Below are 17,114 nucleotides of genomic sequence, written 5' to 3'. Positions count from 1 at the left end.
AGAGAGATATAGAGAAGAGAAAGAGGAAGAAGCATGAGCAGTGGAAAGAGAAGAGTCCCTGAAGTGAAGGTCATAAATATGTTCACATGCAGTGATCCTATCTCTCTCAAGCAGACAGAGACGTGGTTGGTGCTTTCGTGATCCACCGCACTCTCAATAAATACCAGTAGTTGAATCCCTTCACTCCATTCATTACCCCTTATTTATTGTTTTCTTACCTTCTTCTCATGGACCACCACACCACACCCTCTTCACCTTAGCATCCCCACACTCACTCACTTCCCTCACATCTCTCACCAACTCTCATGGCTTCCTCCTCCAAATCCCCTCAATTCACTCCTGTTTGTGCCTTCTTCTTCTTCTCTCTTCTTCATCATTCTTCTTCATTCTTCTCATTTTTCTGAACTCCTTTTTCTTGTTGCAGATTCAAGAGGAGCGTGAATTGGACGACTATAGTGAAGAAAACACCATAAGGCACACCAGAAGCACCCCCTCTCACCACCACCACCACCCTCCCACACCTATTCTCATCAAGCACAACACTAAATCCAACAACACCCACAAGAAAAAAAGATCCGAATCCGAGGAAGATGCCTCTGTCTCCTGCAACAAGTGCAGGCCACACTCCAGAGACAAAATCTTCATCCTTCCCTTCGATCACACTGCCAACCACAATGCCTCACACACCAAGCAATCCTCCTCTCTCCTCGCCAGCCCCAATGGCATTTTCAGGTCCCTCGTCTCCAAACTCACCCGCAAGAGCCCCATGTCCTCCTCGCACGACCCTCTTCCGGGTTCAAGAGAGGAGCAGTGGAAAATGGCAGTGGCGGAACTCTCTCACAAGCTGCTCCACGCCACGAGGAAACGAGACGAAGCCCTTCTCGAAGCTTCCAGACTCATGCAATCCATGGGGGAGCTCGAGAAGAAGCTCAACAAGCTCGAACTCTATTGCCACAGCCTGAAATCAGGCCTCGAAGAATGCACCAACGCCAACACCAACACCGTCTCTTCTCCAACACCCTTCAAACAGAGCCAAACCCTCCACCAAGACGCGGTGATTCAGCACTTCTTGGTGTCGGTGTCCGAAGCAAGATCCTCCGTGAAGCTTCTCTCCCGTTCCTTGACAATGCAATTGAGGCACATGGGTAGCAAAGTATACGAGAAAGTTTCGTTTTTGCTCCAACCCTATGACGTGAAAATCTCCTTCTCCAAGAGCCCCAGAAGCCTGCTCTTCTACCTGGAGGCCCTCTTGAACAGAACGTTCTTCGAGGACTTCGAAACCATCGGGTTCCAGAAGAACGCGTGCAACGCGGTGCTGAACCCGGTGGAACGGTGCGAGGGGAGTTTCCGGTGCTTCAACATGCTTCAGGGGTTGACATGGGAGGAGGTGCTGAGCAAGGGAACGAGGCACTTCAGCGAAGAGTTCAGCAGGTTCTGCGACAGGAAAATGAGTGAGATCGTTGCGATGTTGGGGTGGAACCGGGCCTGGCCCGAACCCCTCTTGCAGGCCTTCTTTGGAGCCTCGAAGAGCGTGTGGATGGTGCACTTGCTGGCAAACTCTGTGCACCCTAGTTTGCCACTCTTCAGAGTGGACAAAGGTATTAACTTTGATTCGGTTTACATGGAGGATATGGGTGGGGACAAGGCCTCAAAGTTGGTCCCTAGTGTAGTGAGGATAATGGTTGCGCCAGGGTTTTATGTCTATGGCAGCGCAGTGAAATGTAAGGTACTCTGCAGGTACTTGAGTAGTAGTAACAACAACAACACCAACCACAGTAACAATAACAAGGAAGACAAACCTTTAACCCCAACCTCTTCACTCTGAGACACACAACAGAGTCAATGGTTTGTTCTGTTTTGTAACTCTGCAATTTGGATGAAATCAGTTTTCCTTTTTTTTGTGTTAGCAGCCAATACTGTTAAAGATTATGTATATTATCATCATTATCATTGAATTAGTATTATTAGTGAGTTTTTGGTGTTTGGTGTTGATGATGGAGATTTTTGGGTCAAAGTGAAGAATTTGGCAGTTTCTGGTTTCCCTTTGTTTTATGTTGTGTCTGGTCCATTCGGAGTTTTTTATCAGTTTGTGTTTGTTTTGGTAACACATGTGTCTGAAAAATTAACCTTTTGGGAACTTTATAGTTTGATGGGATTGGGATAGAGAAGTGTGTTGATTTTCACAGTGTAATGGGTCCTGGCCATGTGGATTCTGCTCACAGATAATTATCAACTTCTTCAAAAGAAGTGATCCATTTTCACAATCATCGGATCCATTCAATCACGTGTGCTTCTGTCATCACACATCAATACTCCTAACAAATGCACACGATTACTTCTTTTTTCTTTCATTCAAGCTTTTTATAGGGAGAACATGATGCATTCCTCACTTTCAAGGACCCTGCTTTTGGATGAATTGAAAAGCCTAATAGGTATGTGATTATTTGAATTCAAAAACCAATTCACAATACTTTTTTTAAATAGATGGAACTCTTGTTGGTGCTGAAATGTTAGGCTTTGAAAGAATATTTTGTTAAAAAAGAAAGTGTGTTCTATATAGGTTAAATGCATCCATCAAAACCATAATGTTTTAATGATTTGAATGACTAAAACTCTCATGTTTCACCTGTTTATTTGGTCTTTGGTCGGAAATTTTGAAATCCTATTTATGCATGTTAATTGCTTTTAATTTTGACTTTTTCAATCATATATTTACGCATTAATTAAAAACATCAATGCCAACAATAGCACTGTTAATTGTTTAAGACATCCTTTGCAGTCACAAACAAAACGAATGGCATTTGAACAAACACACGAAAGTGAATAAAATTAATTCCTAACAAAAGTTATTGTTAATGATAACTCATAAGAAAACCTCTGTCTTGTGACTACCAAATTTACGGCAATTTTCCCTCCACCTCATTGCTCCTTCTTTATTTAATTTTGAAAAGTCAAAATATAGCTTCTTCTTCTTGCACCCCTATTTCTGAACCTACACCCTCTTAATTGGGTGAAATGACTGAATTCTTCCGTGTCCTTCACTACATCCTACCACCACTGTTGACATTCGGGAAAACTCATTCTTGAAAATTTTATTCAGATCTTATCTAGTTCTGAAAACGTGTTCCAAACTATGTTTCATAAATTTCAAAAATTTAGTTAATAAATAATTCAGACACTTTAAAGAAGAGGAAAATAATCATTTTAAAAATTATGGGATACAGGAGGCAAAAGCCTATAATTTGGTATTGAATAAGTATGAATGGATTTTGGCAAATTCTTCCTACACCCAACATTACATTTTTTAACCTGCACCCAATACAATTTTAAAATTTCGAAAATATCCTTTATTCCAGAAATCAAAATTCAGAATAGATAATAATACATTCTGCAAAAATAAATACGAAAGAGTTGTGGCAATTTCTCCCTCCACCATATGAATTTCGGCATGCACCCAATAAGCTCTAGAAGATGACAAAAATACCCCTAAATGATGAAAATAACCTTACACAAAAATGGGAAAAATTATTTTTGAAACTTTTATCTGAAATATTTTGAATTTCAATTTTCGGAACATATTTTTGAATTCTGAATTTTTTTATCCAGTTTAGTTGTGTTCAGAATTTTTTTTTCCAGCATGTATTTTTTTATTTCTCAATTATAATTATTATTTTTGGATTTTTTAATTTGAAATAAGGGTAGGTTTGGAAATTTAAAAAATTGATATGGTGGTGGAGGTTAAAATTGATATGATGCAGGAGGGTAGTTTTAGAAATTTATAAAATTGATATGTTGCAGGAGGGTAGTTTTGGAAATTTAAAAAATTGATATGGTGGAGGTTAAAATTGATATGGTGCAGGAAGAATTTGCCATGGGTTTTCTCATAGGAAAGGGTATTGGGCCCAATGCATGTACTAAAAGGAATCCATAAGGGCAGTTTCTTCCAGCACCCTTACATTTTTCTTTCTGCACCCCCAAAATGTTATGCAAAGACCAAATTGTCCCTATTATTAAAATGTACTTGAACTGTATTTACTTTTTTATTCTGGATTATGGAATTCGGAAACCAATCCGTAATTCAAAATTCCATCATTCAAAAAAAGCATTATGAATTCACCAATCAGTTACATAAATATGCATTCCGAAATTAGAAATCTATAATTCAAAAAAAGCATTCTGGATCCACCAATCCGTATCAGGATTAGGTTTCCAAATTCAGCAATCAAGAAATCAACAATTTATGCAAAATTTATTTTCAGAACATCCCCTCATCCAAAAAAAAAAAGATTCTGTTCCGGATTGATGAGTCCGTAGCACACTCTTGGATCCCGATTTCCAGTAACCACAGTGTCTTTTTCAAATAAAAGGTCAAGACCAATTTCAAAATTTAGAAAATTTGGGGCCTGCAGGAAGAAAAACGTATGGGTGCAGGAAAAAGAAGTCATCCATAAGTGCTTCTGTAACCAATTGGACTGTATAATTTAGCTCTCATTCTTTTATGTATTTCTTTCTTCCTCCACCCCTACACTTTTTCTTTCTCTACCTCCGTATTTATTTAATTTCAATTTTACCTTTTCTTTTTTTAACATACAGGATTTCATATTCTAAAACTCATTATTTTCCTAATGTGCTATCCAAAATCACACAGATTGTGCTTATTTTATAATTTATATTTCAAAATACTTTTACCATTATTCTAAAATGGTCGTTTAAAAAATGTTTTTTTTTTAAATATAAAATTTAAGTATAACTCAACCTTCTAAAATAATTTTTAATATTTTATAAATATAATTATTGGTGTAAAAAGGAAAGAGTAGAAAGTATGGGGTGCAGATTAAAATTGAGATGTTGCAAGAAGAAATTGCCAATAAAAAAATCGAAGCACTTTTTGTGAGGATAAGCCTTTTGAGTATGGTTCACTTCTCATCTTTCAAATTTCGTTTTCATCAATCATCTTCTTCATTTCTCAGTCAATTTTTGTTCCACGCATGCTTCACCTTCACTCACTTATAAATATTAAAAAAAATGTTTAATAAAGTTTTAGGTTAAACCTTTTCCCTCCTAATAGCACCAGTTTGGTTAATTTTGTGAGATTGGAATAATTAAATATAATCAGTTGCAATTACTTTTAAAATGTAATTAATAATTATAACTAATTACTTATTTATTAACTTGCAAAGACAGTTAAAGTTCATAACTTTGGGTGGCGAACTCTGTCTTTAATTATGAAACAAAAAGTGTTTGTTTAAGGAGTTAAAAAAGTTAGGGGCATAACTTAATTTTCCTCAGGATCTTTTCAAGATCAACCATTCGAGTTTTGTTTGTTTCTCACTAATCTAAAGTGATTTTATTTTTGTTGGTGTTAGGGAATATAAGTAACTTTTGGTGTGAGATTGATCTATTAAACACAACACTGTAGTTAAATCATTATTCCAAACAACACCACTTTAAACTTTTATTTATATCGTTCTTTACTCTGACTCTTTTTTTAAAGTTGATGATAGAGATTCTACGTCGACTAGAGATCATAGTATTTTATAATATATAAGTGGGTGTAAATTTCATCTTATAAGTCGGTTTTATAAAGTTGAGTATAGTATTAAAGTCATTTCGAATTTATTCTAACGAAAATTTGTTGACCTTATCAAGTCACCCGCTATCGAGATGTTATCAGATCATCCATTATATGTTGTCCCACGCACGAGTTGTCACTCTCGGCGTGAGGAGAATGTGTTGGAGATCTCATATCGACTAGAGATTATAACATTTCATAATATATAAATGGGTAGAAACTTAACTCAACTATGTGTTGGAGATCTCATATCGACTAGAGATTATAGCATTTCATAATATATATAACTGATACAAACTTAACTCAACTTTATAAAATTGATTTATAAAGAAAATTTATATCTATTTATATACTATGAAACGATTTTATCTCTAATCGAATGTGAGATCTCCAATATTATCTCTGTAAAAATATTCTCATCGTTGACAAAAAAAAATTACAATGCTTTTTATGAAGTATTCATGAAAAAAGATTATGCCTAGAATGGTTTTGTTTGGCGACAAATTTGGTATGTTATGGAATCTTTCAATCTATCTTGGTACCTTGTTGGAATTAAGAATAATTTGTTGGCATATAATCTCTATTGCAAAGTCTCAAACCATAATTCGGATTCTCACACTTTATCTTTTTGTTCTCTACGACTCTCTATTCTTTTCATCTCACTTCTGTCTTACATATATTATGCCAAAACGCTACTTATAAAAGCTCAAAGTTAAAGCCGCGTTTGGATGAGTAGTCTTCAATAAAGTTATTACATTAATTTCTTATTCTATCTTAGTTACATATTTTTCCTAATCTATTAATCACCAAAATTTCATTCACTAGTTTTCGTTTTATATTTACAATGGTAAATTAAATTGATCAAATTTAATTACGATAAAATTATTTTAAAAACTAATAAAATTTTATTTTAAAAATTAAAAAATATTATATATGGGAAGAAATAAACAGTTAAGTGTTTCTTTTGTTCTGACCTTAAATCCGAGAGATACTCGAGAGATAACATCGTTAGGGTCAATCACTGCATCTAAGGTATTGTCAGCTTTGAAGGTCGTGCTCCGTCATGGTTTATCTTTAAAAGACGTCTCGATGAATTAGAAAAAGAATGTGTATTTAAATTGTCTTAACTTCGACTTCTAAGCAATGTAAGATTATATTGACCGTATCGAAACATGTTCAATATCGATAAATCAATTTTATGTAAAGTTTACGTTTATTTATCTATAAGGATATGAATTATCTTTAAAAACGTGTATTAAATTAAGTACAATTATTGTAATAATATGTTTGTGTTTCACATAATTCCTATTTTGTAATCAAAATTTATTTATGTCCATTTTTCTTTGATTCTGTTATGCCGACACTTTTTACTGTTTAAACACTATATAATTAACATCATACCTAATAACATTAACTAAAATTATCTTTAATTTCTTTTTAGTGAGTAGGGTCGTGTAAATATATATATATACTCTATAATTAAATTTTTTATTTGGATTGAACGTTGAAAAGTGAAAAGTAGAAGAGTGGTCTCAAAACTTGTCAATTGCAAGAATGGGTCCACTGCCTTTTAGCTCAAAGAGTCATTTTGATACCATCTTCACAACTCACAAAACCTCTATCAATATTTATATCTTAATATTAAACATATTGTTCCTGCTAGGGAGATGGGACCTAGAGAACTGTTGAAGTCTTCTTCTCCTTCCTTCGGTCGGGCAGGTGGTTGGGTGATGAACTGGGATCCTTCTCTTCCTTCTGCTTATCCTTCGGCACTCGGGACTCGGTCGTCGGGTGAACACCGAATGGTGGGGGTACCTGCGAAGGCACTCCGACGCTCAAGTCAGTAAAGCGGGTGGTTAGTTCTCAGGTAGGTGAACAGTAATAATGACATACCTTACTCCTTGGAAAGCGTGCTATTTATATTATTCTAATGGGCCTACCTTGTTGGGCCCGTTTATCGAGGTGGATACCGCTTAGGGTTGCATTACCTAATTCTTGATGATGGATTAGCTTTACTGATCTCTGTTTGAGCGTTAATTGTAATAGGGTTCGGCCATCGGCCAAATAAATGTGGTCTTCGACAGTCTCAGTTAAGTCTCCGAAGGTCTTGGCCACTCGTCTGTCGGCCAAGTAGGCAAAGGTCTCGGCCACTCGTTTGTCGGCCAAGTATGCAAAGGTCTCAGCCACTCGTCTGTCGGCCAAGTAGGCAAAGGTCTCGGCCACTCATCTGTCGGCCAAGTATGCAAAGGTCTCGGCCACTCGTCTGTCGGCCAAGTATACAAAGATCTTGACTTCTCAGTCTCTCGGTCAGGCTTGACTGGGCGTCGGGCAGGCAGGTGGGTCCCGGCCTCGCCCAGTACCGGTACACTTGCCCCCCAGGCTCAAGGGCAGATGTTTTAGATATGTCCGATGAGTTTGTGATGATGGGAGTCGGTTGGGCTCCCTTGGTCGTGCGGTTGTTTCGTTTTTCGAGGTGTGATTTGACTAAGCGGCGTGACATGACCTCAGACGGCGCGACGTGACGCGCATTGATGAGGGGTTTTTTTGGGCGGGGGAATTTGTGAACCGTTAGATCGCTTAGATCTAACGGTTGAGATTGATGCGACGTTTCGAATTCCGAGGCCCATGGGCCCTATATATAGGGGTCCACCACAGCGTCGCGTTCTTATAACTTTTATTGGAGCGAACTGATAGCCGAGTGATCCTTCGTCCATAGCTCTGATAGCTGAGTGATCCTTCGTCCATAGCTCTGATAGCCGAGTGATCCTTCGTCCCTACTTCATTTCCCAAAAAGGTTAGTCATGTCGAGCCGGTCTCGGCCTACATCCTCTTCATCTGGTCGAACATCTTCTCCCTCCGCCCGTCCAATGTGTTCCGCTGGCCGTTCGATTTCTCCTATCGGACAGTCTTCCTCTTCATCTTCATCTTCTTCTTCTTCTTCTTCCTCTTCCGCCGGCTCCTAGTCCGTTGGGTTGGCCGAGGGGTCGTCCCCGGTGGAAGTTGTGAGGCAGGATGATCCGGCGGTTGCGTGTGACCGGTCGGACTCTCCTCCCTCGGCCATACCGCTAATGGATTTTAGCTGGGTGGATCCTAACGTGGTTGAGAAATCTTCCACATATAGTACTGCGGAGTGCGTGGCCGAGTTCTTTGTTAAGAACCCAGTTTTGAAGCCGGGCGGCCACTCTAGTTATTTCGATGTTGTGCCTTGTGGGCCAACTGAGAGAGTGTGTATGGGGCGACCGGGAGACGGTCCCCCTTTCTTTTATATGTACACTTGTTTCTTTTCTGACCTTCACGTGTCTTTGCCTTTTGACACGTTTACGATGGGCGTTCTTCGAGCGCTCAACGTGGCGCCCACCCAGGTTCATCCTAATACCTGGGCGTCCCTTCAGGCCTTCCGCCTGTTGTGTGACGTAATGCGCCTTCATCCTTCTCCCTCTTGTTTTCTTTGTCATTATGCCTCTCACCCTGCCAAGAAGGCCTCGTGGCATTCACTGGTTGGGCGGACGGGTAGTGTTTTGTTCGACCTATTTGCCGGCTCCTACAAAAGATTTAAGGAGCGTTTCGTTAAAGTCATCATTCGGCCGGAGGCGACGGCCATATTTTTTGACGAGTCCGGTAGATCGAGGTTCCCTCTCTACTGGACTCGCAAGCCCTGCGGCTTCAAAGAATGGCCGAGGCCGACAGAGGGTGCCGATGAGATGGAAATTCTTTCGCTCTTTGACGCCCTCCCGAGGAGGCTCCCATGTCGGACGCTGGTCAAGGCTTATGCCAAGCCTGGGCGTTGGGCGGCCGTTCGGGGTATGGGTTTTTGTTTTGGCGTTTAGTCGGTCCGTTGGTTGTCATCTTTCATCGTTCGGCCTTTATTAACTTGTGCTTTCTTTTTGCAGAAATCATGGTGAACGAGCGGCCAAGTGCTGTCGGCGTGCTTGATAAGCACCGACAGAAAGCGGCCGAGCGCAGGGGTCGCCGCAGCTTGGAGGTGATGCCTCCGGTTAGTGAGATGGCGGCCCCAACCAGGGAGCGGGCTGGTCCTTCCTAGAAGTCCAAAAAGAGGCCGAGAGAGGGTAGTAATGTAGCAACTACCGTCCGGTCCCCTGGCTCGATGCCGATTCCGCCTCCTCCTCGACGAGAGGCGGCCGAGGTGGCGCAGCTCTCTCCTCGCTCCCGCCCGGGCTCATCTGGGTCGACCCCCTTCGATCTCTTGGGGCGCGGCCATCAGTTCACACGAAGGGTTCGTGTGGCGCTCCCCGATGAGTCTCGGGAGTCCCTCCAAGGCGTCGCCTCGACAGAGCTCTTCAGGAGTGGCCTCGAGCTCGTGTGCCGTTCGGTGGTGCTCTTCCAGCACGGTCTCCAGGGGCAAGACCGACACGTGGAGACCGTGTCACACTTGGAGCATCAGCTCTCGGAGGCTACCCAGTCCTTGGATCAATCTTTGGCTGTTAACACTGACTTGACAACCAAGATTGCCAAGGAGTCGGCCGATAGGGAGCTGACTCAAAATGAGGCTGCCGAGGCCAAGCGGCAGCTTGAGGCTGAGAAGAGGAGGGCGGCTGCTGAGGTCGCCCAGTTGAAGGAGTGGGCCGACAGGAAGCTAGCCGAGTCGGCCGCTGAGGTGCTTGCCCTTCAAACTGCCAAGGCCAAAGTCGAAGCTGAACTCGACGAGAATTACGACGAGGCCGAGGAGTTACTGAAGCAGTGCTTTGAAAGAGCCGTGCGTCAAGCGCACGTGCTATATGGAGGGCCGCCAGCTGCTGGGGAGTTCGACCTTGATTGTGAAGTCTATCAAGGTCGGATCATGCCGAGTGCTGAAGTGGCGGCCTTGACTGCTGGAGGGGTTGAACCGGCCGGGACCGAAGGAGGGGAGGCCGATGTTCATGGTAGGGAGGCCGGGGCCGAGGAGGGTGAGTGCATTGAGGTGCAGGATTAGGCTTATACCTTTGGCCGGGTTGTGGCTTTTTCCTTCTTTCTTTAAGCATCCTCCAAGGCCGGGGCGTGGCCTTCTTATTATGTATTTTGATGTATCGCCCAGTGCTTTGATTAATATATCGTCCAGTTTCTTTCTTTATCATTTTGTATCAATAATTGACAAGTTAAACAATCGATCTCCCGCTGGTTTGGGCGATCGGCCATAAACGCGATTGTGTGAGTTCGAACAAGTAAAATCTGGCGGTCGGCCATTAGTTGCGAGTGTTAAACCCGAGCAAGTAAAATGTGGGCGATCGGCCATTAATTGCGAGTGTTAAACTCGAGCAAGTAAAATGTGGGCGATCGGCCAATGGTTGCGAGTTTTAAACTCGAGCAAGTAAAATGTGGGCGATCGGCCATTAATTGCGAGTGTTAAACTCGAGCAAGTAAAATGTGGGCGATCGGCCAATGGTTGCGAGTGTTAAACTCGAGCAAGTAAAATGTGGGCGATCGGCCATTAATTGCGAGTGTTGAACTCGAGCAAGTAAAATGTGGGCGATCGGCCAATGGTTGCGAGTTTTAAACTCGAGCAAGTAAAATGTGGGCGATCGGCCATTAATTGCGAGTGTTGAACTCGAGCAAGTAAAATGTGGGCGATCGGCCATTAATTGCGAGTGTTGAACTCGAGCAAGTAAAATGTGGGCAATCGGCCATTAGTTGTGACCCTTAAACTTTGAGCGGCCAACACTTGCGATGTTAATCGAGCAAGTGGGCGATCAGTTGGCCGGCACTCGCGATGTTAATCGAGCCAGTGGGCGGTCGGTGGGCCGGCACTCGCGATGTTAATCGAGCGAGCGGGCGGTCGGTGGGCCGGCACTCGCGATGTTAATCGAGCGAGCGGGCGGTCGGTGGGCCGGCACTCGCGATGTTAATCGAGCGAGCGGGCGGTCGGTGGGCCGGCACTCGCGATGTTAATCGAGCGAGCGGGCAGTCGGTGGGCCGGCACTCGCGATGTTAATCGAGCGAGGGGGCAGTCGGTAGGCCGGCACTCGCGATGTTAATCGAGCAAGTGGGCAGTCGGCCGGTATTCTCGGTAGAATATTTCCAACACTTTTGATGAAAACGCCTTGTTAAAACCTCCCTGATTGGGTGAGGAAAGAGTGCGTGATTTTATTGATTTTAGCTGTAATAGAATTTGAGGTGCGTGGCATTCCACGTCCTCGGTACAATTTTTCCTGAAAGCCATTCTAGGTGATAGGCTCCTCCTTGTGCGACTTCTCGGACTCGGAAAGGCCCCTCCCAGTTGGATGAGAACTTCCCTTCGTTTTTTCTTGCATCGCTGCGCATTCTCCAGACAAGATCGCCCTTCTGGAAACCTCTAGGCCGGACTTTGGTGTTGTACCGTCTGGACGCCCGGGCTTTGCAGGTAGCCTCCCGAATCTTGCTTTTGTCGTGAAGCTCGCTTACCAGGTCGAGGTTGACCGCTAGGCTTTCCTCGTTTAGGGTGAGATCGAACATCTGCCGTCGTATGGTGGGCTCGGCCACCTCTACCGGGATCATGGCCTCGGTTCCGTATGTCAGGCTGTAGGGCGTTTCCTGTGTGGTAGTTTGGGGAGTGCACCTGTACACCCAAAGTACCTCGATTAGTTCCTCGGTCCATCGTCCTTTTGCCTTGCCCAGCCGCTTCTTCAGCTCGTTGAGTATGACCTTGTTGGCGGCCTCGGCCTGCCCATTTGTTTGTGGGTGTTCTACCGAGGCCGTGATGGACTTGATGCCCAGGACGTCATAGAAGGACTGTAGGCCTCGGTCGATAAACTGTCGGCCATTGTCAGTCACTATTGTGTGTGGGACGCCGAATCGGCAGACAATGCTCCTCCATACGAAGTTTTGTACATTCTTCGCTGAGATGGAGGCGAGAGGCTCGGCCTCGATCCATTTTGTGAAGTAGTCGACTCCCACCAGGAGGAATTTGGTCTGCCCTTTCCCCGGGGAGAACGGACCGATAATGTCCATCCCCCACATGGCGAACGGCCATGGGGAGATGATGCTGTGCAGTTCTTCCGGCCTGGTGTGGAGGAGGGGGCCGAATTCTTGGCATTTAGCACATTTCTTTACGTATTCGGCACAGTCGCCCTGTACGGTCGGCCAGTAGTAGCCGGCTCTCAAAACCTTGGCGGCCATAGTCCTCGCCCCGGCGTGATTTTCGCAGACTCCTTCATGGATCTCGGCCAGGATGTACTCGGCCCTTTTGCTGGTTATGCATTTTAGCAGGGGGGTTGAGTAGCCTCTCCGATACAAATCTTCGTTGATCAGGGTGTACCGGGCGCATTGTTGCTTCATCGTCTTCTCTTGGTCAGGCGTGCACGTGCCGTCCGTCAGGTATCGGATGACGGGTGTCATCCAACTGTCGGCCTCAGCCTCTTCTTCTTCTACAGCTAGACACTCGGCCTCGGCCTCAGTCACACTTGGGTGCCTTAGCCATATTTGTATGACCGATCTCTGATGGCTTTTCTTTTTGGTGACCGAGAGCTTGGACAGGATGTCGGCCCTCTTGTTGTCCTCCCTCGGTATGTGTTGCAAGGGTGCTTTGCTGAAGCGGGCGATACTGTTTTTGGCCGCGTGGTAGTATCGCTGCAGCAAAGGTTCTTTAACCTCGAAGTCTCCATTGACTTGGCCGACCATTACCTGGGAGTCGCTTTTGCATGTAACCTCGCGCGCTCCCATGTCGTAGGCTAGGTTTAGCCCGGCCAGCAAGGCCTCGTACTCGGCCTGGTTGTTGGTCGCCCGAAATCCGAACTGGAGGGCTTGTTCCAGGAGGAGGTCGCCTGGCCCCTCCAGGACAACTCCCGCTCCACACGCTGTTTTGTTTGAGGAGCCGTCCACGTAGAGAGTCCAACCGGCTGAGAGGGTGGGCAGCGGTGTCAGCTCGGCCGAGAAGTCGGCCAAGCATTGAGACTTAATGGCGCCCCTCGGCTCATAACGTATGTCGAACTCGGAGAGTTCGACCGACCATCCTATCATCCTCCCTGCAAGGTCCGGTTTAGATAAAATTTTAAAAATAGGGTAGTCGGTTCTTACAGTTATGGAGTGATTTTGGAAGTAGGGGCGCATCCGTCTTGCCGTGAGGACGAGTGCGAGAGTCACCTTCTCTATCATTTGATATCGGGTCTCGACCGAGTGGAGGGTTCGGCTTACAAAGTATATGGGTCGCTCCTCGCCCTCGGCTTCCTGCACTAGGGCAGCGCTGACTGCTTCTTCCGAGACTGCTAGATATACCAGGATTGGGATGTCGGGTCTCGGCTTCTGGATGACGGCCGGGGATGTGAGGAACTCCTTAAATTTTTTGAAGATTTCCTCGCATTGGTCGTCCCAGACGAATTTTTTGCCTTTACGGAGCAACTGAACGATCGGCCTCGTCCTCTCGGCCAGCCGGGGGACAAATCGAGAGAGGGCGGTCAGCCGCCCAAGGAGTTGTTGTACCTCCTTCACGGTGTTCGGGCTTCTCATGCTGAGTATGGCCTGACATTTGTCGGGGTTGGCCTCTATCCCTCGGTGGGTGAGCATGAATCCTAGGAACTTTCCTCCCTCTACCCCGAAAGTACATTTTTCAGGGTTGAGTTTCATGTTGACTCCCCTTAGAGCCTTGAAGACCTCGTCCAGATCCTTCAGATGTTGCTCGAACGAGTCGGACTTCACGACTATGTCGTCCACATAGACTTCTACCGCCCGGCCTATCAGACCCTTGAAAATTTTGTCCATGAGACGCTGGTAGGTCGCCCCGGCGTTCTTGAGGCCGAACGGCATGACCTCGTAGTAGTAGTTGGCATCGGCCGTCATGAAGGCCGTCTTCTCCTTGTCCCGTGGGTGCATGCTTATCTGGTTATAGCCAGAGTAAGCGTCCAGGAAGCTCATAATTTTGTGGCCGGCCGCCCCATCCACCAGTCGATCAATATTTGGGAGGGGGTAGGTGTCCTTCGGGCATGCGCTGTTGATGTTTCTGTAGTCGACGCACATCCTCCAGTTACCATTAGGCTTGGTAACCATGACGACGTTGGCCAGCCATGTTGTGTATCGGGCCTCCCTTATGAATCCGGCCGACAGGAGCTTGCCGGCCTCCTCCTTCGCTGCGAGTCGTTTTTCATCGCCCAAGTCCCTCTTCTTTTGGGAGATCGGACGGGCTTCCTTAAATATGGACAGCCGATGGGTGATGACATCCGGACTTACCCCCGGCATGTCGGTCGGCGTCCATGTGAACATGTCGACATTCTTTTTTAGAGCGGCGTGCATGACCTCGGCCTCGGCCGCCGCCAAGGCTGTCCCTACAGCCGTGCTGTGCTCTTCGTCGAGGAGAGGGACTCTCCTCAGCTCCTCTCTTGCCTCTAGCCTGTCCTCGGTTGCCCGGGGATCAAGGTCTACTAGTGCCACGGTTGGCTGGGTCTCCCTAGGCCGGTCCTTCCTGGGGGAGCGGTCCTTTCGGGAGGACTTTCTCGCCCGAAGGGGAGAGGTGTCTGCCCTTAGAGGCTCCACCCGGAGGCTCTCGGCGTAGCACTCCCGTGCTTCTTTCTGGTCCACGTGGACCGTGAGAATGTCTCCTGTCTTCGAAGGGAATTTCATTGCGAGATGAGGGGTTGATACTATGGCCATCAGCCGGTTGATGGACGGTCGGCCGAGGAGGATGTTGTAGGAGGTGTTGGCGTCGATGACCAGGTACCGGATTTTGATGGTCCTGTTGTTCTTCCCCTCTCCGAAGGTGGTGTACAAGTCGATATACCCCTTGGTACCCACCCTTTCGCCCGAGAATCCTACCACGTGGTCGTCGTATGGCATCATCTCGGCCTCGGTCATTCTCATGGCCTTGAAAGTTTTCCAGTAGAGGATATCTACCAAACTTCCTTGGTCTAAGAGGGTCTTCCTTATGGTGAATCAATCTATGTCGACCGCTATCACCATCGGGTCGTCCTGCTGGCGGTAGTCTACGCCCTTGAAGTCATCGTCCGTGAATGTGATGGGTGGCATTCTCGGTCGGAACGCCACAGCGTTTACCTGATGTACTGCCCGGAGGTGCTTCTTTCGGGCGTTGTTCGTGCTTCCTCCCCCGGCGAAGCCGCCGGCTATAGTGTTGATAACCTCTCGGTTACCTCTCCTATCGGCCTCCATGGGGGGGTCGTCTCTTTGAGGGGGATCGGCCCTTGCGGGTTGTCGGTCGCCTCTGTTGTTTTGGTTTTCTCGGCCGCGCTGAGGTGACCTCGTCCGCCTGGGAGGATCCGCCCGGCCTGGTGGGTCTCGGCCGTTCCTGACGAACCGGCGGAGATGCCCAGCCTGGATAAGTTCCTCTATCTTGTCCTTAAGGGCCTGACACTCGTCGGTTGAGTGTCCGGTGTTCTGGTGGTACCGACACTGCTTCCTCCGGTCGGCGTTATTTGGGCTGGCCACCTTCCTTGGGGGAGGGATCAGCTCGGCGTTAAGGGCTTCGTCCAGAATCCTTCCCCGCTCGGCCGTTAGGGGTGTATACCTCGAGAAACGGATCGGTCGGTCTCGATTTTCCCGGCGCCGGTCCGTTCTCTGTATCGGCCGAGCCTGTCGGTCTTTTTCTTCCTTTCTCTCTCCGCCGGCCTCGGCATGGGCCTGGTTGCGGAACTCTCTTAGCTCCTCCAGCTGCATGTACTTAGTGGCTCTCTTTCTCAGCTCGTCCAGGCTGTCGGCCGGCTGCATGCATAGGTTGTCAAAGGGCCCCGGGCGCAGGGCCGTCAGCATGTGGTGCATGGCGACATCCGGACTCAGATTTCGGATGCTCATTGCCACTTTACTGAACCTATCTACGAAGGTTCTCAGCGACTCTCCCTTCTCCTGGCAGATGCCTACCAGGGCGATTGAGGTTAGATGGTGCGGCCGGCTGGTCGCAAACTGTGTTTCAAACTTTGCGATGAGCGTGGCAAAGCTATCTATGGAGTTGGGTGAGAGCTTGGTGAACCAACTAAGGGCTGCACCCTTCAAGGATGTGGGGAACACTCGGCACAAGACGGCGTCGTCCGAGGTGTAGAGACTCATATGGGTGGTGTAGGCGTCCATATGCTCGTCCGGGTCGGTCGACCCGTCGTATCGGTCTCGGTTGAAACCCTTCCACTTCTCAGGAAGTGGGACTTCGATGATGTTGTTTGTAAAGGGGTGACGGCGGTTCGGGTCGGCCGTCAGGGTCGTCCGGGTGGATCTGATTAGGCACGACTCGTCGCCCGTTTCAGTCTCGCAGGGAGGGGGTCGGCCTCTCGTCCCCTCGGCCACATCCGGGTTGGGGGGAGAGGTGTAGGACTTGCCGACCACGTTCGTCGGTATGACAGAGGGTCCTCCCTCCCCCAGCTTCTTTCTCATATCTTCGTTCTCCCTGCGGAGAACCTGCAGCTCTTGCTCATTTTTCTGAGCGGCCTCTTCGGCCTTTCTTCGCATCTCGGCCATCTCCCTCTGGAAAGACAGCAGCAGCATTGTTTGGTCGGCTTCAGTCATTCTTTCCATGCTTCTTGTCGAAACCATCTACTTTTTTCCTTCAGCTAGTTTCCCTCGGCCCCACGGTGGGCGCCAATTGTTCCTGCTAGGGAGATGGGACCTAGAGAACTGTTGAAGTCTTCTTCTCCTTCCTTCG

The 17,114-nt window shown here is 46.7% G+C and overlaps 2 protein-coding genes across 2 annotated transcripts; one reads left to right on the top strand and one right to left on the bottom strand.

Annotated features, from left to right (window-relative positions):
• The first annotated feature begins 24 nt into the window (after window positions 1-24).
• Window positions 25-1,971, top strand: LOC137812989 (IRK-interacting protein). Its single transcript, XM_068615260.1, has 2 exons — window positions 25-341; window positions 425-1,971. Exons 1-2 carry the CDS (start codon window positions 306-308, stop codon window positions 1,823-1,825), a joined length of 1,437 nt encoding a protein of 478 aa, XP_068471361.1. The 5' UTR covers window positions 25-305; the 3' UTR covers window positions 1,826-1,971.
• A 13,432-nt stretch (window positions 1,972-15,403) lies between these two features.
• On the bottom strand, window positions 15,404-16,276 carry LOC137809556 (uncharacterized). Its single transcript, XM_068610659.1, has one exon. It carries the CDS (start codon window positions 16,274-16,276, stop codon window positions 15,404-15,406), a length of 873 nt encoding a protein of 290 aa, XP_068466760.1.
• Between the last annotated feature and the right edge of the window lie 838 nt (window positions 16,277-17,114).

The sequence above is a fragment of the Phaseolus vulgaris genome, chromosome 2 (assembly GCF_000499845.2).
Source record: "Phaseolus vulgaris cultivar G19833 chromosome 2, P. vulgaris v2.0, whole genome shotgun sequence".
Lineage (NCBI taxonomy): Eukaryota > Viridiplantae > Streptophyta > Magnoliopsida > Fabales > Fabaceae > Phaseolus > Phaseolus vulgaris.
The sequence above is the reverse complement of the archived record's forward strand: the minus strand, read 5'-3'. Positions and strand labels throughout refer to the sequence as shown.

Excerpts from the sequence above, each read along its gene's own strand:
- LOC137812989 (XM_068615260.1), top strand. The coding sequence starts at position 306 with ATGGCTTCCTCCTCCAAATCCCCTCAATTCACTCCT. Across the intron at positions 342-424 it reads AATCCCCTCAATTCACTCCT|ATTCAAGAGGAGCGTGAATT; the intron begins GTTTGTGCCTTC and ends TTCTTGTTGCAG.
- LOC137809556 (XM_068610659.1), bottom strand. The coding sequence starts at position 16,276 with ATGAGCATCCGAAATCTGAGTCCGGATGTCGCCATGCACCACATGCTG.